Here is a 20,688-nt window from a genome sequence, read left to right on the forward strand (position 1 = left end):
GTTTGGTAGTCTCTTCATCACATCCACCCTTGGACTTCTCAATTCTTTGGCGAGAGACGTTTTCGTGATGACCAAAGAATGGCTGTGTACAAGTGCAACGGCTCTTTCCGTTTGTCAGATCTGTCCCACTAGATAACTCAGTTCCCAATCGGAATACTACAATCCCTTATTTGGACTAATTTGGCGCGAAAACATGCACGAATATATATTTTTCTGTGGACATTATATTGGGGCAAACTGAACTGTCAGGAAATTCTGCGTAGATAAGTTTCAAGCCAAACGAAGGTTATTGAGTTCGTTATCCTTGAAATATTAGGGAACTTAAGCACAGACGTTTTTAAGCCACGGACGGCAACCGGAAATTGAATTTTTCCCTTTTTGGAGCGTTTTTACGACATCGCGTTTTTAACATCAAGCCACAGTCATCAACAATTGCAAGAGCTTTTTCTGTCCATGGTAAGGAGCAAAACCACGCCGAAAATAGAATTATTCGGCTTCCGGTTGCCGTCCCTGGCTCACGAACGTCTGTGCTTAAGCTCCCTATTTTCGCTGAAAGCATGCATTGGGTGTTACTGACAATAGCTTAGTCACGTGACGCATTTTGACCCAATCGCAGACAAGCAAAAATATCAAACAAGTATTTTAAAACGTCATGACGACAAGACTGATGCCTGATTCCCGTTCAACGACGAAAAGCAAAGAAATTGGATCCAAAGCAGACCAAGCACATAAGAATATGTATGTACCTCATTCAATATTTCAATGCAGCAAATAATTAATTCAGAAATTGTCCATTTCTTTCATGACATATTCGCTGATTTTTAACTTCCGAATCTCTTACTTTCGAATCTGCCTAAAGAATCATTCCTGCCTTATCATATATTTCAGGTAACTTTTTCCTTGTTGAATTAAGCATCCGGTTTATGTCGTTTGGTTTTGCTTTAAATTTAAGGGTATAAACCTCTTAAAAGCGTAGCCATTTGCTTAATTGAAAGCCATAGGAAAGTTCGTTTTTCCTGTTACGCTGTTTAATCTTTATCATTTTGAATATAGAATTGTTAATTTAGATTTGTTTTTTAATGACCTTGGCACTGAGAATAAGGTAAAGATGGCATGGAAAGCTAAACTTAACGAGTGTGCATGTGGGAGGCCAACTAAAACTTAACAATTAATCAGGTATACTTTGACACGTTCTACGGTATTCAGGCATGTACGATAAAGTTTGTCAAGGGTATCCATGCCACGTCTGCTTGCTGAACTGAAGTTCACGGAACACCCGTTCGCTCATTTACTGACACGAAAGACCAAAAATAAAAAAGCTTGTCAAGGTAAAACTTGCGTGTTTGCAACCAGCCTAACTAGCAATCATAGTTAGAACACGGGCAGGTGACCCGAACTTAATAAACAATAGTTTGGTTTGTCACAGATTTTCGCAGCGCGAGTGGCGCCAAACCGCCTCGTGTACTCGGGTTTGATTAATTTTAAATTAAGCGGAGTAGTCAAAATTCACCGATGCTTTTGTCAGTGAAGTTAGTGAAATTAGCAATTAGCAATTAGCAGTGAAATTAGCAAATCTTGTAAATCTTAACATTATATTTTTCCCAGAAGCGAAGCCATAGGACAGTTAATTTCGGATTATGCAGTTTAAACGGAAGTTATAACATCAATAAATCGGCAGAAATCCGCGAAATTTTTGGAATTAACTTTCCGACCTATGTCTTCCCTTTCCTTTCTAGACAAGATTTAATGATGTAAGTTCAGTTCTAGACGAAACAGTTCTAAGGTTGTGTTATGATTGGGTTTTACAAATAAAGCTGAAACAAAAAATTCGGAATGATGTTTTAATTTGTATAAGTATAGAAACACCAGAGATGAAGCCGCATCAGCGGACTTCCCCTACGTCACAGATGCTGAAGGCAGTAAGTTAAGATTAATTACAATAATGATCAATAGCAAACGAAAATATCTTCTTCTCCTTCTTCTTCTTCTTCGTTTTCTTTAAAGGCACCTAGGCACTTCACGCTAGGCTGAAACAGATGAACAGTGAGACTTCATTAATCAGATGCAAGTCTCAAATATCAACTTAAAGTTGGTCAGCAGCACTTTCCACTGCTGTTGATTTTGCTAACTGAACAATAAGTTCCACTGAATAACTGATTCCAATGACGGCATTGTTTAGAGTGTCCATTCCATTTACTATTTTCCCTCTCATTTCGTTTCGTTTCTGCGTCTGGACCACGAGGAAAATCATAACTGGCTGAAGGCAGTTCCTGTAGAACTACACTCTTTATTAGAAGAACGTCTAATTTTGGGGATGAGGCTGAACGTTCTTATTATTTTGGCAATTTGAACCTGAAAAGTTCTTAAGATGTTTTTAGTTATCTGTTATAGTATTTCAATAAATCCATGCGGACGTGATCAAGACACCTATTATTTGAGTTAATTGGACAACATAGACTGAATTTTTATCTGTATTATTTTATCCGTATTTATACTGTTCATTTTAAAAACATTTGTTCGTAATAAAAATATTGTTAACCTACTCTCAGCTTGGGTAATGTTCTTAGTATGTTCTTAATTTAAGTTAATCGCAGCCTCAACGTTCTTATAAAAAAAAACCCGTTTTTGTAAAAAAAAAAAAAAAAAACGTGCAGCCAGTTATTTTATGCATGTCTTAAAAGGAAGTATCACGCGAATTTGATGTCATTTCTAAACCCAAAAACGTTTGTCTGTCAAGAGGAAAAAACACTAATTGTCTAGTTTTGTTATAAATCATCATCCCAATGCAATAAATCTGTCGATTAGTGTCTCTGGCCAGAGAAAGAGTAAACAACACCCCATGATACTTCCCCTGTAAAGGGGCACTGTCACGGAGATTTTGTTGTACTTTAAACAAAGCAACTCAAATATTTAACATAGAACTTTTTCTCTAACATGAAATTGTTCATAGAGCACCGGGAGGAAAATATTGTTTGATTTCTCCAGTGAAGAACGAACTATAAATAAGATTTTAGTATTTCTCCAAAACACACTTTGAAACTTATTGTGAAAGCGAAGCTAAGTGCAAAGTTTTTATTATGAAAATTAGTTTTTATTCATATGCAAACAAACCTATTTTTCATATGAAAAGATTTGCACTTAGCCTCGCTTTCATAATGAGGTTCACAACAACTCAGAAATGGTCGGATACTGGGTAACATAAGTTGTAATGTCTTTCGCGATGGAAACAAATTCGCAAAAATTGAGGCTCGCAAAGTACCATGATAAGATTTCGTATGCGACGTTTTGAATACTGAGCGGTTATCATGATGCAATTGCTGTGAGAGGAGCCGCGAACATCTGTTCAAAAGTTCTATTAAGCTCCTGCGTGTCAATTAAAGCCTTATGGCGCCGCTTGTCGCCTAATGATCCCACAGGCATAATGGAAGGTAATTATCGGCAAAAACCATTTTTGTCCTTCAGTTAACTTTGCGTGGAAGCGATCTGTTTGCTAAAGTTCTTTAAAAGAGAGGTTTCGGTAAAATCCATGTTATAAGAGCTTATCTCTTGAAAAAGGGGTCAGTTAGGGGTATAAACCTTATTCCTGAATGGATTATATTTTAATATTCTTTTGTTTGCATTCAAATTAGCCCTTCTTGCCTCGTTCAGGGTAAAATATTCGTTGAATTTTTGAGCTTAAAACTTAGGCAAGAAGGGCTAATGTAAATACCAACAAAGCAATTTTAAAATGGCAGCCATTTTGGAATAAGGTCTATTATGGTACCCTAGATGTTAGTTGTTCACCCAGTCTCCGGCCAACTCAAAATTCAGTTGGGAAAATATTTCTAGACATAGCATAACTGGAGAATCGTTCGTGCGATTTTGCAAGGAATGGGTCCACTGAAGCTTAAATGAATTTTTCAAGAAGTCGCTCCTCACTCGTTTTTGAAGTTGCTGGGTAATTTATTGCTCCCTTAGCTTGGTTATCTGACACACTCTGTCATGCTCGCGGAATAATTACATCTTCATCCTGTTCAATATTTTTTTTTTTTTTTTTTTTTAGACCTTTTCGTCTTACAGTAAAGTGTATCACTGGTTGCTTGTGTGGTTAGAGTGATCAACAGAGTCTTGAAGTAACTCGCGGCTTTAGTTTTGCTTTAATTCGCTTTGTAATTGGTTGACAAAAACTGGCGCCACTTTCTCAACCAATGAGAAACAAAACCAAAACCAATCATGACCTGCTCCTAGTCGTTTTCCCGCGCTTGGCGCACTCTTGGCGCTGGTTACGTGTATTTGCATTGCTTCGAGTTATGATTGGCTTATTGCTCCGTTTGCGTTCTTCTGATTGGTTAGCGTGATTACGTTGCTCTATTAAGCTGAGTTACCTCGACCTTGTGCCACTTTTCATGGCGCCTGAAACGACGTCCTATGACGTCACCACCGTCATTGATCAGGAGCCCATTATGTGAATCAGGATCAACTATCAACTCAACATTTCCTTTATGTGGAGCAATCTTCGGTGATTACTTTTTTTCGAACTGTCAAAGAAGGGCCATGAAAACAAAAGTAAAACCCACGCAGTAGGATATTTATCACGCACACATTAGGGAAGTCTTAATTGACCCAGGTTAATGTTTACGAAAGACAACTTGGTCGTTGAGAATTACCTTTTATGGTCGTATTAAAAGTTTGCTAAATTCATATTTAAATTTCTTGCTCAATCATTAACCTTCCACATCACAACTCTCATGAAGTCAAGTGAATTTTCAGTCAAAGAAAGAATGAGACACAACAACTTTTCACCAAGTTTAATTCAGACCCAAGGCGCGTGGGAAGAGTCCCTCATTACAAGTGCTATCAATAACCTTCGTTGCCATCCGTAGCTGAAAACATTTTCAAAGGATTTTCGCCTAGTAGGATGAGAGTTGCAAAGAAAATGCGGCTATTGTTTCTCGGTGGCAAGTGGCGAAATCAGACACCTTTGTATTTTCGAAGTGTTACTTAACATAGAGAACGTAGTTCCATTAAATGTCAAGAGTTTGAAAGTTTATGAAATCATTAAAAGAGTTAACAAAGAAAAAGGCATAGGTGAATTTGTTTGCAGTGTAAGCGTAATTGTTTCTTAGCTTGATTTTAATTCTACAGACAAGGGGCAGTTTTCACTTGTAAATGAGACAGCTCCAAGCATAATTAAATTCAGCGTTCACAAGCAATGCAAAACGAAACAGGTGCTGGCCGGTCAGCCATTTTGGTTGCTTTGAAGACCTCTCAATTTACTTGAAGTCGAAAACATGTTGAGTGATTCGAAAATTTACACATAAAAGGTAAAAATTACACACTTTTCTGATTTCCAAAGTTTAAATGGTGGCTATAATTTCAACTCCTGGTGAAAACGAATAAGACAAGCCAAGCTCTGAGCTACCCTGCTGTGAAAAATTTATCTTACGTTCAACATCGATCAATTAGTTCTCTGCTGACAATACGAAAAAGACTAAAAAATACCAAGTCACTTAATTAGACAGTTGATAAATAATGTGCATATTTTGAGTAGAAGGATTATCATTGCTATTCTTTTTTTTTTTTTTTTTTTTTCATCTCAGTTCTGAATTTGCATCTGAGACCAGATGTGAGAAGGTTGCAAGTGTTTTGGATTTCGATGTTGAAAGAAACCATGGAGAAATTTCGTCGAGTCAGTTGCTTTTTGCTTTGCTGTATTGCAGGCATCTTGTATTCAGGTAAGTTGACGTCTTTCTGACAGCAACCCAGAGAGCACGGAACTATTAATGTTAAAAGACATTAAAGGGAAAAGAAAGCATTATGCAAAAGCAAAACAAAATAAAACAGGTGCCGCCCAAAGAGAAATTTAAGCTTTTATACGCTCTCTTCTGTGTTTCCAGATAGTTTCATGTCCTTTTAAAGACATATTTGTGTAAGCCAATACAGTGAGATCTGTCCGAATGCTTTAGCAGATAATCTAAGTTGCAGAAAGTTTAAGGAAAAGGAATTTTATTCCCCGAATTCACGAGCTGTTGTTAGGTTAACGAAAACGCTAGCTGGCCTTTTTCGCATTTTAAACGAGATATTTGCCGCTTCGAAAACGAAAGGAATTAAATTTCCAATGTTTCGAAATTTTGTGCTGACATTTTGCCTGAGAAAACTTTATATTTATTTACAACTAAATATAAATTTCTGAGGTATGATTACGGCCAGATATCCACTAAAGTGAACCGTTGGGAATACGAACACGTCACAATATACGAGAAAGAACAACACAATTAAATCTCAACAAAACCGTTTTGGCGGTTGAACCCAGCCAAATTGGGTTTAAGAGGGATTGACTGTCCCAGCTACATTGCATCTCCGATAGCATAAAAATTGATTCATTGACACTAAAACGCGTTGGCGGCGTTCTCGTTCTCAGAGACAGAAAATCAGTGTGCGCGAGAGCAGAAATTTGGTGACAAGACGACTTAAGTGAAAGTTACAATTCACCATAATTTTCCTGCCCACTCTCGGGTTGGGGCTGTAAGGGAAACAAAACAATTGGTTGAATAAAACGAATTTCTAAATCTTGACCAAAACACTTTAACCTAAAGGCGTAGACACTCGATATAATCGTTGCACGATCAATTGTTCCATTGCAACAACTTTTTTTTTTATAGGGGGTAGATTTATCGTACAATTAAACGTGTCATTGCTGAGGTACTCGAGTTCTTCGTTGAATTACATCATTTTTCACTAGAAAAAAGGCCTGGCAATTTTATCCCGTACAGGATCGATCGCTGTTGCCTTTCTGCGTGTTCCAGTTTATCTGTCAGATGGCACTGTGGTAATGTTTGGTTATATTGTGTTCCCTTGTTCGTCAGTCGGAGACGACGCATCGAGTTTGCCCGCTGTAAGCGAGTTTCCGCCGGCCCGCTATCTATAATGAGTTTCGCTCTCTTATCCTCTCGCTAGAAAACGGGCAACTGTTCGATAGTCCCTTCTCAAATCAACTTGTCAGCAGCCATTTTCAGTAAGTGATATACCTTCTACATTTTAATGAGGTCGCCTTGCTGCAGTAGAAAAAAATTGTTTATAAATGATCAAAGCTCGCGTTTATTCCTGGTATGCACTTGCGCTTAAAAAGCCACAATACCCCTTAATTTTAAGAGAATTGTTTGATAAGGCATGATATTAAGGACATTTTTGATAAGATGAAGACCGTTTTCGAGCGGATAAAATTATTGGTATGCGTCCTATGTAGACTCAACATAAATTTGTTATCCGTTCTATTCTGAATTAATGTTGTAGTTATGTATTCTGTCCTGAAATATCTTAAGTCTTTAATTAACTGTTAGCAATAAATTTTCATCTAGCTTTGTCCATACCATACACCGTATATCACTTTCTTTAATGATAACCGGCAGATGACATATAAGCCGGCAGACAAAAAGAAGCCATGTTTCGAACACTCAAGATTGAGAGATGAGTTAAAGTGCCCATAACGGAATTTTTTTTATTTTCTCATCTGAATCTTTACATTACGCGAAGAACATCCGCGGAAAAAATTTTCGATTTGCATGAAACGCGAATTTTTTATGAATTTTACAAATCTTTAAAATCCTATTTTGTTGCGGTCCACCCGCCCCGCTGATGAGAATGCCGACGGGCTCACAATAGGGCCACGTGACATGGTCTGTGACGTACATTCAGGAACTCTCGAGTCTATCCACTCACTTGACCTTCAGTAAAGTACATTCGCGGCAGAAAGAAAATCGTCAGATTCACCGGTAGGAACGAAAAACTTAGGCCCCGTTTATATGGAGAAAAGTTGTCCCGGGTAGAAGGGTCACCCGCCTACCCGAGCTACCCTGGGCGAGCCAACTTTTCCTACATTTCCTTACAAAACTTGGCGAACCGTTTACATGAGAAACAAAAAGTTGGCTCGGCTAGAAGGGTGACCCGCCTAGCCGGGTCACCCTTTTGCGATGGTAGGGTCACCCTCCTAGCCGGGCCAACTTTTCTCCATATAAACACTTTGGCTCGCCTAGCCGGGTCAACTCCGTCAAGGCGAGACAATCAGAGCATGCGCGAGCTCTGTTGTCATTGGGAATGTGCGAGTTCAATGCCACCGACTTCAACGCCGACAAAGTCAAATTATATGAAAAGGTATATAAATCATTTGGCGTTTAGTGTTATCAAGTCATGCAACAACAAACACTTGTATCTCAGTTTTGTGTGATTACGGACTTAACTACAGGCGAAATTCAACGCGAAAAGAACTTGAAATGTCACGCGGCTAGATTCAGTCAACCACGACTTGTGTAGCCTTCGCAAACCGATTTTGCCCGGGAAGTTTTAACTTCAGAATTGTTTAACTTGGTTTCAAAAACCATAGGAACCAGAATTTCTTGGGTATAAAAAGCCAACGTTTGTAAACTTACGAAAAACAACCGATTTGATTTGCAGACTTCGAGGCGGCTTTTTTTTCGCATGTTTTCATGATCTCTAGACGGTCAGCTCTTGGCTCGGGCAAAAGGGGTCAACTTTTTTCTCATATAAACGCTCGCTAAAGTTGACTCGGCTGGGAGGGTGACCCTCTTGCCCGGGACAACTTTTTTTCCATATAAACGGGGCCTTAGCTCCAAATAAGTATATTCCACGGCAGAAAACTTATCTGACACGAAAAGTGAGCAAACCGCTGAAGAAAGCAGCTAGGACGAATTTGAAAGCGTCGAAGTGTCGAAGTGAAGTGAGGCGATAGATGGCGTCCACGAAACAAGTAATACGTGTGAAGATGATGATACACTCGAACCGTACGCGGACGAGCCGATAGCAGACGAAGAATGGCTAAAAAGATATCGTAAGGAACAAGAGGAGAAGCGACGACTCGAGGAAGATTTAACGAAACGCTTGGAGAATAGAGTGCGTGTTAGTGGATGGTAAAGTTCTCACCTTGCATTTCGCATACGCGCTCTTCATTATCATCTGTCAAAACTATGGCCAAGTACTCACATACATTCGAACGAATTATTTTCCATGTAGATGTACTTGTGGTAACTGTAGCCGTGATCTGCTAGCAAATATCAGCGAGTGCTACTGCTGCAAGGAACTCGAAGGCAATTGGGAAGCGCTGACTAGCGACATTGTTCTCGCGGAACTACAGGAAGGACCCGTGTTGAACTGCGATAATAATAGTTTGTCTCGTTCTCTGAAATTTCGGCCGTAAATTTAATTGTAGGATGGAAGCTGCTAGCTTGTCCAATGAACAGGTTAATTTCCTTTTTGTCACTGTCCCACAGTTTACGAAATTCATTGTATCTTTTAGGCGCATACGTCTTGCGAAATGTTCGAAGTCTAACAAGAGTTGGCGTCTAATGTAATTCGTGTCTGTCACCGGTGTCGGGACAAATTTGAGCCTTTTAGAAATAACGCTAACAGGCTGTCGCTAAGTTGTTTGTTTGAAAAATTCTTCATGAATTTCTCGAGTTTTTCTCTTTGTGTCTCAATCTGTTTTTTAGCCAATTTTTTTTTTCTGCGCTCTTTGCGCTTGTTATTTGTTTTGTGCCCTTTTTTATTTTGAACCCCCGTTGTGGTGGTTAGGTTTTCAAAGATAACGCTGTTAGACTTTTCAACATTTTTATTGTTTGCAGAATTCTGCAACACATGTGTGTACAAAATATTTGTTTGAGCTCGTTGAATTCTTGCTGCATTTTATCTACCTTATCTACATCGTGGTTTACAATGTTTTCTGTGTTCGCCGAGTGCGACTGTTCTCGCATCGATCTATTTACATCAGTGGTAGCATTTGTGCAAGTATTCTTTGAGAGCTTGGTCTCAACCAAACTTCGCGGATCTCACGATCTATGAGTATATATACCAAAACAATCACGCCATATTTTGTAAAACTTGCGACTGAGTTAACAGTGAGGTCAAACTATAAACCTCAAAAGGTTACAACGCTTAGAATGTCACAAGCGGGTGTGAATATTCAGTATCGAAAGCTTACCATTCGCTTTTCCCTGCTCCTCTTCGAAGGTGGCTCTTGGTCTTCGTCTTCCTTTCGATTAGCTGTTTTAAAGGATAAACACAAACGCGATGTCATCCTACTTCAGTTCACGTTTTAGGTTTAAACCTGAATTCATCAGCCTTGTGAAATCCTCGTCATTGAAGTGCATCGAGCACAAGGACGAGGTCTTTCCATGCGCGCGTCCACATCTTCCTCCGCTCCAGCATATTATCGATCCATTTCTTTCGCCTCCTCAGTCTTTGCGGGCATGTGGTGCCAAAAAAAGGAATCCTGTGCATGCTTATTCCATTCGCTTCGTCTTTGATGTTTCCACATCTCGCTGCAACACATCTTTCCGGCATTTTCGAGAAACGTACAGAAATACCGCGACTTGTTTTCAGTGAGATCCAGAGAAAGGCTGAAGTCACGTGCTCCTGAATCTACGTCACAGCTCTTGCTAAACCGAGAGGAGACTAATGCGAATGGTGGGCCAAAATGGCGGCAAATTTGAACGTCTTATAAAATTCATAAAAAATTCGCGTTTTATGCAAATCGAAAATTTTTTTCACTGAAGTTCTTAGGGTGATGTTTAGATTCAGATAAGAAAATAACAAAATTTCCGATATGGGCACTTTAAAACTAAAACAAATTAAAATAACTAGACACCCGTGGTTCCTTCTATTGAATATTTTTTCGGATGGACTAAATCAAGTCCGAAATTCGCATTGGGGGAATAGCAAAAAAAATTCGCATTTTCTTCTATATTCTTTTTCCTTTCAAAGGGACGAGAAATGTTGTTAACAGATCGAAATAAGGACAGCTAATAATTTTGGAAAACTGACAGCAACTCGTAAATTAGGGAGATAGACATCTGTTCCCTAAATTTTTCTGCCACTTAAAAATTCACCTATAAAAACAATTCGAACAGTTCAGACTGCGTTAGCGTGCACAGATATGAAAATACGAAAAATGACCTTGGAAAACAGAAAACGACAACCGAAGTATTTTTCTTAAATATTCCTGTTGGGTTCTCCTGTATTGAAGCATTTTTTTTTTTTTATGAAAAGACAATACTGTCAAGAAAATTAAAATGAATACTGTTTAACAGTCAAAGCCACATTTGCTCGTTTATCGTTATAAAATTTGACTAACGTGTTTCGAATTTTCCTTTTTAGCACCTTTTGCTGGGACACCTAAAAATCTGTTTCGGTAAATATCCCTTCAGAAGGTCTAAATCGCCGGAGATTTTCGGATTTAGTTCTGATGGATAAAACTACCGTTTTTTTTTTTTTTAAATAAAGTATCACCTCGAACGCTTCGCAACATGGCAATTATAATCCTTTTCATTTTTGGACTAAAGAAACATGACAATTATTATTTTCGGAGGAAGAAACATCGCGAATTGAAAACGAAATTAAACCAGCTCGGAGGGCCAGCTCAGAAATTCGAGAGATAAGATTCGGTTCTTTATAATTTTATGCGACTTGGATAAACCATCATTGAAACATTTTGCTTAACTTTTCACCACTGGTGCTCTTGTTTGTATTCCTTTTTCCCCTGTGGCGAATTAACCCCTGCTGAATTTTTCGTTTATCGTTAATTGGAATACCCACGTACATTAAGGGAGTTCGTGATCTCCTTTCTCCTTCTCCTTTTGTGTTCCCCCTGAAAATCCCCTCCTCAGAGGACTGTCATGCAAAAGTAACGTGGGCTATCGCTGCAAATTTAATTTACACCGTAAATTCAGAAGATAAGTTTCATTTTGCCATGGTGACTTTGGGGCTGATTCAACCGATAACGGTGGGGTCGTTTTTGCTCACAACCTGGGCAAAAATGATGCTACCAAAAATCATTTCAGCCCTCGATAGGGCTCACTTTAGCCCCTAGGTGTTAAAACACCTTAACGTAGGCGTATTTAATTCCGACAGTACCGTAGGCACGGAGTTACCGCATTTTTGCAATAGAATGGAAATAGGGTGCGGTGAAAACATTAAAGTGTAGTGTGATTAGTCGATATAAGGAGAAAAGGTCAGCTTAGCCTCCGTAACCACCTTAATATTGGAATTCCCACCCATAGCAATTCAACTCCTCTTCACCTCTCCCTCCAGGGTTGGACTCTCTTTTCAATGACACGGTTTTATATCAGTTATCTTGGCTCATCAAAGCATTTTTTCTTTGTAGTTCCTCTGGTACACACCACGCCACTTTGTAGTGGGGGACCAAAGACTTTCGTAGAGGGTGAAACCAGCAAACTTGACTGCGACTTCTCATTTCCTATTCGTGTAGTCCGCTGGTACAAAAACGGTAATGAAGCAATCACCAATGGAACTGGAGGTCTTTATCAATCACATGAAAAGTTAAATTATCGCAAATTTCGCGGCACGCTTCATTTTCCTACTGTACGACTGGAACATGAAGGCAATTATACCTGCAAAACAGACACCAGTCAAACCACCAGTTGTCCCAACGGTCGAACAATTGATATCTACGTCCTCTGTAAGTATTCAGCCACACTGATGCCCTAAAATGTAAGAGTACCGAACTTGCCTAAACCAAGTATTAGACAAGGCCGAAAAATTAATTAACCTGTAGCAGTAAAATAAGTAGCTTCGCCCCCCCCCCCCCCCCCCTCCCTCCAGCCCCCACCGCCACCAATAGATAAAAAAAAGTTCCCTTCTGTTCTGGAGCCGTCTAACGAAACGCTAAAACTCAAAACGTAAGCCCTCGAATCTCTTTACGTTGCCCAAATTACTTTATCAATTCAGTTGATAAAACAAAATATTGGTTTCTCTGAAATAGTTCGTTGTATTGAACACAGGTGGAGAAGGATACATAAAAGCAGGCAGAAAAATGGTGTTGGCCCAAATGTTCTCCAGCACAAGTTTGAGGTGCTCAGCACTGAGCTGGAAAACCTGTTTCTTTGGTGTAGTCTTAACCTGGCACTACAGAAACAGGACTCTGCTAAACAGCACAAAGTATACAATAACTGTGGAACACAAAACCAACAATTGTGAGAGGCGGCTCTTGAAGGCTGAGTCTACTCTCAAGATTTTTAACGTGACGGATGAAGATGCTGGAGAATACTTCTGTCAGTTGAAATGCTCTTTCTTGACAAAAGTTGAGAAAGATTCCATTGCATTGGTAACTTTCGTTAAACCAGGTGGGACAAAAATACATAATTTCTGCTTTTTGCTGAGCGATGCATTTTTACGCAGGTTATGTTTTTGCAGGAAAATCAGATCTTAGCAAGGGCTATTGAAATCCAACAAGAAAATTGGTTGTAACAACGCGTATTTCAGCTACAATTAAGCAACAATAATTCTAAAAATCTTCGAAATACATAATAACAGTATAGGCGCATTTGATCATATGCACATGTTAATTTGCGCCATACAAAGTGACAAATATGAATTATTATTATTATTATTATTATTATTATTATTATTATTATTATTATTATTATAAAGTCTCGTATTTTTCCCAAATTAGAGCTCAAATATCTTACAAAAAGATATATTTTTTCTCAGTGCGTGAGCGGGCGGTATTCTACAAATCCTGCGATCTGATTGGTTCCGGGAGCGGGCGGTATTCTCCCATCCGGCCCGCTCACAGTGGGCGGTATCCCTTGCGTGATGAGACGTCGATTACATCACTTGCTTCGTTGCAATTTTTCATAAATTTAAGCTTATCATGTAAACGTTTAACTTTTTTATGGCAAGTACTAATTTCGACATAGACTCAGACGAAAGCTATCACAGCGAAAGCGAGTTTTATTACCCCGACGAGATGGAAAATTACAATGATAAAAAAAACACCGGTTCGAAACTTGAAGAAAACCAGCAAAATGTCCAGTTTACATTGGCGAGTGTGCAAAAGTATATTTTATCACAACGACCGGAAAACACAGTGAAAAAAAAAACAGAGTACGACTTACACGTTTGGAAAAGATTCTTTCTTGAGGTGGGCGAAGCCAGAAAAGTTGAGGACATACCTGCGGACGAGCTAAACATCTTGATATGTCGTCTCATGATGGAGATAACGAAGAAAGATGGCGGAGCGTATGAGCCAGCAACACTACAATCGTTTCAAAGAAGCCTGCAGCGATATCTAAACGACAAGAACTCCAAACTAAACATTCTCAAAGACCGAGAGTTCCATAAGTCCAGGGAAATTCTTCTTTCTTCGCTTGCATCGGGAAGATCGAAGGTTGTTCTTTCACATTTAACATTCACCGTGAAAAAGAAGAAAGCCCAAAGTCTGCGAAGCCCAAGAAAAGAAGAAATATCATCAGCGATGATTCCGATTCTAATTAGTTAACTGAACTCCATCCAAGTTCTTTGGTTAATACTTGCCGTTAGTTCATTTGAGTGTTTTTGAAGAAAATATCGTTCACTTTGTTTGCCACGCTAACACCAGGCCCTAGTTGTTCAAAGGCCGGATAACTTTATCCAGTGGATAAGTCACTATCCGACAGTTTCAATCTGTGCAAAGATTTCAGTATTTCCTTATGCACCACCGAATATGTGCACTCTAACCACTGCTGAGTTGGGGAGTGTACGAAAACCTTGGACAACATTTAACGTGAAGTATATTTTAGACGCTGAAGAGTGCCTTATCCAGCGGATAAAGTTATCCGGCCTTTGAACAACTGAAGCCTGAACTGTTGTTCATTCAAAACTGTACATGCGCTTTTTTCCTACGCGCTCTCTAATTGACAGGTGTCAGATCGTGACAGATATTCATACAAAATGTTTCAAAGTTTGTTTGGAAGCCTTTTAAATCACCTTTATTATTACGCAAATAAAAATGTTTCGGTGAAGCCTCTTTCTTTAATTTGCATTACCTCTGTTTTCTATACTATCCACTCGCTAGAAAATTGTTCAGTTTACGGAGAATCTTGCCATAATTACAGCCCTAAATTGTTCGGGTTTTTTTTTTTTTTTTTTGCAAGCATTTCGTTAGGTTTGAGAAAAAAAAAATAAAAATGTTATTCAACAGCCTAGGTCGGTCCTTATTGGGAAAAAACTGTGCCCTCTGTCTTGGATACCACCCTCGGCCGACCTCGGGCACAGTTTTTCCCAATACGGACCTCCCGGCTGGTGAATAACATATATTTATCATGCTTATTCCAATTTTCTTTTTTGATTTCAATTACCCTTGCTAAGATCTGATTCTCCCACATTGTCATAAACCACGCAAAATGTCTTTGTACGCGTTTCTCGTATCATCCCTGTATTCGCTGTAACAATCGGAGTAACCGTCCACCGATGTTAAAATGATGTGAGCGATTGTTGGTAGTTTTGCGAACATACTTTTAAAGGGACCAGAGAATCGTTTTGTGAGTGTGATTATAATTCATTGCACCTCTATGCAGCACTAATCATTTTGTAGCCATTCTTTTTTTTAGTTTTGTTTAAACAAAAAGGATAGGTGATGTCCTGGATAAACCTTATCCCGGCTTCGTTGTTTGGTTACATTCACGCTGGCATGCATTCTTTACTTCCAAAAAGACAAAGGATCGATTCTCTTGAGTGTATAACGTGGTTTGTAATGGACAATTATCATATACAAAGAATAAGGTCTATTAGCTGAAACTCCAGATTCCTGGTTGGTCTGCAGCTGCCAAAATATCGGGAAACTTTAGCATTTTCACTACCGTAAAGATAACAACGTGGAAAGAAAAAAAACATGGGGCAAGGGATCCGGAGGATCTTCCTTTTTTTTTTCTTTCCATCGCCCAAAATTTGAGGTGGATTGACTTTGCCAGGGCCTGAAAGCATGAAATTTATCTTAACCAAATCGCCCCACTACTTTACTTCCTTCTTTCTTTCCCTTTTTCTTGTCTTTTCTTTTATTTTCTCTTTTTTCCAAGCTATTTTCCTAAAATGATAATAATTATTTCTTCAAGGACACGTACTATACCCCATGCATGCTCTTGGAATAAATTAAAGAGGAATTTCCAGGTGACAAGTTATTTACCTTCTTTACAATGTGTTCATCTCAGGAGCTCGAGTTTGTTTGATTGTTTGTTTATTTGGGAGTTTTTTTTCGCAGGCAAGGAACCAGAAACGATCATTTCCACTGAAGTAACATACCCGCATTTACCAACAAGTAAGTCTTTGAAGTTGGATTTAACTTAATAAGGTGCGAAGAAAACAAGTTAGGGTCGATCGAATCGCTTCGATCGTTCATGCGTCGTTCACAAACTAGTTTAATGGCCTAGCTCCCACGAGTCTCCTGTAGCTCAGTAGCAGGGCATCTGAATTAGAGATCGGAAGATCACAGGTTGACTCCCCGTGGGTGAAGTCAGGTTTTCTTTTCCCAACTACCCCCGTGCCAACAACAAAAACAACATATGTCTATCAAGTTATAATTTTAATTTTTAATTTTTAAAATCGACAGGTCGCCCGGTAGCAAAATGGATTGTTCCTATTGTGTGTTCTAGTGTCTTCCTCGTCATTATACTCGCAGTAGCGTGCTTATTGAAGAAGAGCAATTTAAAGTTTTCAAGAAAAGGATCCTCAAAATGTGAGTTCCTCTTTACACTATTGCAATGTAGAAGATATAGAAGACCTCGTAACGACCGCTTTTGTCTTCACATTAAGGAATCTGAAGGAAGTCGCTGGGGTGGATCCAGGGGTGGTTTGGGTGGTTCGGTCGAACCCTTAAACTGAAATGAAAAACGTTTAATCACGTGCAGTTTAAACTAGTGAAGACCTGTGGACTTCTATCACAACGGAGAGACTCTCTTGCTTGGTGCTAATGAACACTCGCTATGAAAAGCCCGTCGATTGTGATGCTGTAGTTCAGCTGAGATTTGCAGAACAACAACCTCGGAGAATGTTACTTGTTGATCCCGTTTTTGAGGAAACTCAGCGTGATTTTTTAGCCAGTAGAAATATATAGCCGTTATTTCAGTTTTGTTTTTTAAGATTGGTTTCGATTATTGAAAATATTTAAGCGTAGTCCATTTCTAAAATAGCTAAAAACAGAGATTGTTTCAAAGGCATGAAACAACGTACAACTATTCCTTAAATGCTGGAAATCACCTTTCCGAGGACATAAATTTCAAACCCTTCCCGAGGAGGCATGCCCCCGGAAACCCTAAGGATGGTTCGCCTTCGGCGGACATTTATCCGAGTCCCACTTCAATAAAATCTTGGATCCGCCCCAGAAGTATGAAGTGAAAGAGCAACAAAAATAGCCGACAGTTCTGCAGTCTTAATACTGACCTCTTAGCGAATAAATCATTTTCGAAATTTCCCATTATAGAAGGATCCCAAGGTCAACCCATGAAATGCTCGTTAATTACAGGGAGGTGGTACATTCTTGAAATAGTGGCCATCTTAAGAAAGAGGCCTTGTTAGATAAGTGTCCAGATTAAGTGGATCACGGTTGTTTCAAAGTGTCCATATTAGATGGATGTCCATCTTGAAAAGTGCCAAAATTAGATGAGCCTTGGAGAAAGTGCTCATATTAAATGGGCTTCCGTTTTGGAGAAAGGATGTCCGGCCATGTTAGATGGGTTCAGATGAGAGTCTTGAAGACGTGTTTAGGAGCCGTCTTCGAGTAGTGTCCATGTTAGATAAATGTCTATCTGGTGACATAATCAGGGAAGTGTCCGTCCTAGAAAGGCACATGTCTATATCACTTTTCCTTCTAAGAGTGACGACAACATCAGTTGGGTGTGCGTCTTGCAGAGATGTCCACATTTTATAGGCATCGATCTTGAGGATTTTCCAGATCACATCAGTGTCCTTCTTAGAGACCTTACTTCGTTAGATTGATGCTCGTATTGTTGAGGGCGGGCGACTGTCTAGTAGAGGTATCCACATGAGCTTGGTATAAAGAATTAAAGTGACAACTTTACGGAATTTCTAGTTCAGATATGTGTCCGTGACAAAAATTAGACAGGCTCCTATCTTACACAGCTCACAACATCAGGTGGGTGTCCATACTCTAGAAGTGTCCACATTTGATAGGTGCCTGTCCTGGGGAGGATCTAGATTGGATTGGCCTCCGTCCTGGAGAGTTGTTCAATTACGGCGGTGTCCATCTTGGAGGAAGAAAGTAGATGACGACGGACAGCTTCTTGATGATATGTTTTTCAGTTTGATAAGGTGTCAATAGCTTAGTACAATAATTAGAAGATTTATGATGTACTCCATTTGTTATTTTCCTTCCAGGCAAAGCAGAACTGGAGCTTGTGAACAACAAAATTTTTATCAGCTACAGCTCAAAGGACTTTGCATGGCTCAGTGAAAATCTGATCTCTCTTCTCGACAAACACTCGATACCATACAGCATTCACATCCGGGACTTTGAGCTAGGAAAGCCCATCGTCCAAAACATGGCGGACGGCGTGTACGGCAGCCGCCAAGTTCTGATTGTTATGTCTGACAACTACCTGACCAGCAACTTCTGTCGAGAAGAACTGCAGATGGCCATCCAGAGGATAGTAGATACGGAAGATTCGCATCTGATTCTTGTGACGATTGACAACTTCAAGAAAAAGCGATTGCCTAGCGTTTTAAGGAAAACAAATGTGTTGGATTTTGAGAAACACAAAAGGAAACAAGACTGGGAGGAGAAGTTGTTGAAAGCTGTATTAGATGCACAAGCTATCACTGTGTAGATCAGGGTGGTTATAAACTTAATTGCACACAAATTTCTAGCCCTGGCCTGGAAATCCTGGGTTTCTACGCTTCCATAGTGAGGACGTGTTGAACAGTGTGACGAACTATGAACCTTTCTACAAAGCCCTTGTTCTTCTTTACTAAAAGCGCGTTCGATTAACGTTATTCCAGAATAAGAATACATACAATGATTACAAGAAATCCCTTAAAAGAGGTTTTTGGAGTTACTGGAATACAAAATCGCTCTTAAATTATCATGTGTCAGCGAAAGTTTGCAGAAATGTCTGTCAAATTTACTTAAAAGAGAAACGTAACAGCTATTCCACTAATTCTTACTCTGGAATATGGTCAATCGAAGGCAACCTAAAGTGGCAACCTAAGTGTTACAATTATCTATTTTTAAGAACTGCAGCATAGCGTGACAAAATAGGGTTATATGACCCATTTCCAAGGCTAGGGATTATATATTATCCTTTCGTTGAGCCACAAGAACCATTCTAATTCTTTAGTTGGAACAGTATTATTATTATTATTATTATTATTATTATTATTATTATTATTATTATTATCATTATTATTGATTATTAAATATTCAAGAATACAATTTTCACAGTTACAGAAAGGGAATAATAACGTAATACTAGCACATAAAATAAAGCTACTAAAACAACAATAATAAATAAATTACAAGTCAAGAGAGGAAACACAATTCACTCACACAGAACTTGCAACTGCAAAAGTAGCTTCCGAGTCGTGTAATACTATTGAAGTATGTGGGTTAATTTTTCGCATTTCTTTAGGTGTTACAATAGTTTATTGTTCTTTCTTGTAGTATCATGCTCAATGTTGTATACAGGTCCAGTCCTCGCGATAAAACCTGCAAGAGTACTAGAGGTACACCTGTTTAGTATCATCTGGAGTAAAGATAAAATTTGCCCAATAGTAACATGTGATTGATTAGAATGAGATCCGTCCGTAGCAGCAAATTTTGCAAAGATCAAATTTATCTTTTAGATTCCATTATCCCTTAACCAGGACAAAACGTGTTTCCAAAATTCATTTTCCGAAATACTTTTGACGAGCAAAGAAAATGTTCGACGTATTATATTTCCTCTTGGCAGAAAGTACAACTCAGAGAGTCAGTTAGGCCGAGCTGAAATAGCTTTTCATTGGTATAAACAACACAATTTAGTGACCACAGCTATTGGAATTCCGGCCTAAGATTTGATTCTAATGTAGTGTGAAAGGCTAAGGAATAAACCTTTTCCCAGTTACCAATTGTATCTGAATAGTAATCTTTTAACCTGACTTTTGTTTAGCAGTGGTGGGGTTTGCTTTTTTCTCCGCAAGGAAAAATTTGATAAAAAATTAAAAATTGGAGTTAAATGGCCGCTGTCTGTCTTGATTGTCGGAGTGCTAGGAATGGGAGCGGTTAATGTTTTATTAAGAGCACGCCATTCAGCCGGGATGAAAGCTGGCCTTAATTCACACTTGGGATGACACATTTTCCCCTTCAAATATTTAGAGGTCAATTTTTGGTCAAGATAAAATTAGACCAGTCTTTTACAAGTAAATCCGATTTCCTATTAAGGTCTTCCGCAAATTGAATTTCACCAACATTATCCGCTGGGTGCCACTGAAATAGGCACTGGGTACAGTAGATTTTATTCTGGGTATTGTAAGTGTAGCCTCCTTAGTTGTCTCCACCAGAATGGGCATAACTCTAGATCTGGATTTGGGTACTTCATATTAGCCGCAGTGTTCGCCACTTTCATATGACATATGCCTGACACAATTACTTGCGTTTAGGTGAGGATTAGGGCTGGAGGACACTGACTAACTGATGTCTGTTTTTAGGCGTACGCATTTTATTAGTGTAGTAATTACCTAGTGAAGTCTTAGTTATATCAACTTTCTGAAAAAGAAAAAACAGCGTTAATTATGGAGAATCACAGTTGGCGTTCTCGCGAATTTTGTGCAACATGTGATCTACTAGCGGTTGAAAAAGATTGTAATAGAGATATCCGTACAATGCACCTGTTAATTCGAAATATTAACCCTCCGGGCATTTGAACTTTTGAA

General features: G+C 39.0%; 1 protein-coding gene across 2 annotated transcripts; it reads left to right on the forward strand.

Annotated features, from left to right (window-relative positions):
• Positions 1-233: 233 nt before the first annotated feature.
• LOC146449873 (uncharacterized) lies at positions 234-19,753 on the forward strand. Of its 2 annotated transcripts, none has more exons than XM_085101015.1 (7): positions 234-738; positions 5,580-5,714; positions 12,152-12,466; positions 12,789-13,130; positions 16,025-16,081; positions 16,373-16,498; positions 18,157-19,753. In XM_085101015.1, exons 2-7 carry the CDS (start codon positions 5,636-5,638, stop codon positions 18,603-18,605), a joined length of 1,368 nt encoding a protein of 455 aa, XP_084957141.1. In that variant the 5' UTR covers positions 234-738; positions 5,580-5,635; the 3' UTR covers positions 18,606-19,753. The 2 variants fall into 2 exon arrangements, with proteins under 2 accessions (XP_084957141.1, XP_084957142.1); XM_085101016.1 differs by lacking the exon at positions 234-738 and adding an exon at positions 5,208-5,303.
• Positions 19,754-20,688: the final 935 nt, after the last annotated feature.

Source organism: Pavona decussata, unplaced genomic scaffold, assembly GCF_977016875.1.
Source record: "Pavona decussata unplaced genomic scaffold, jaPavDecu1.1 SCAFFOLD_563, whole genome shotgun sequence".
In the NCBI taxonomy this organism is placed as follows: Eukaryota; Metazoa; Cnidaria; class Anthozoa; order Scleractinia; family Agariciidae; genus Pavona; species Pavona decussata.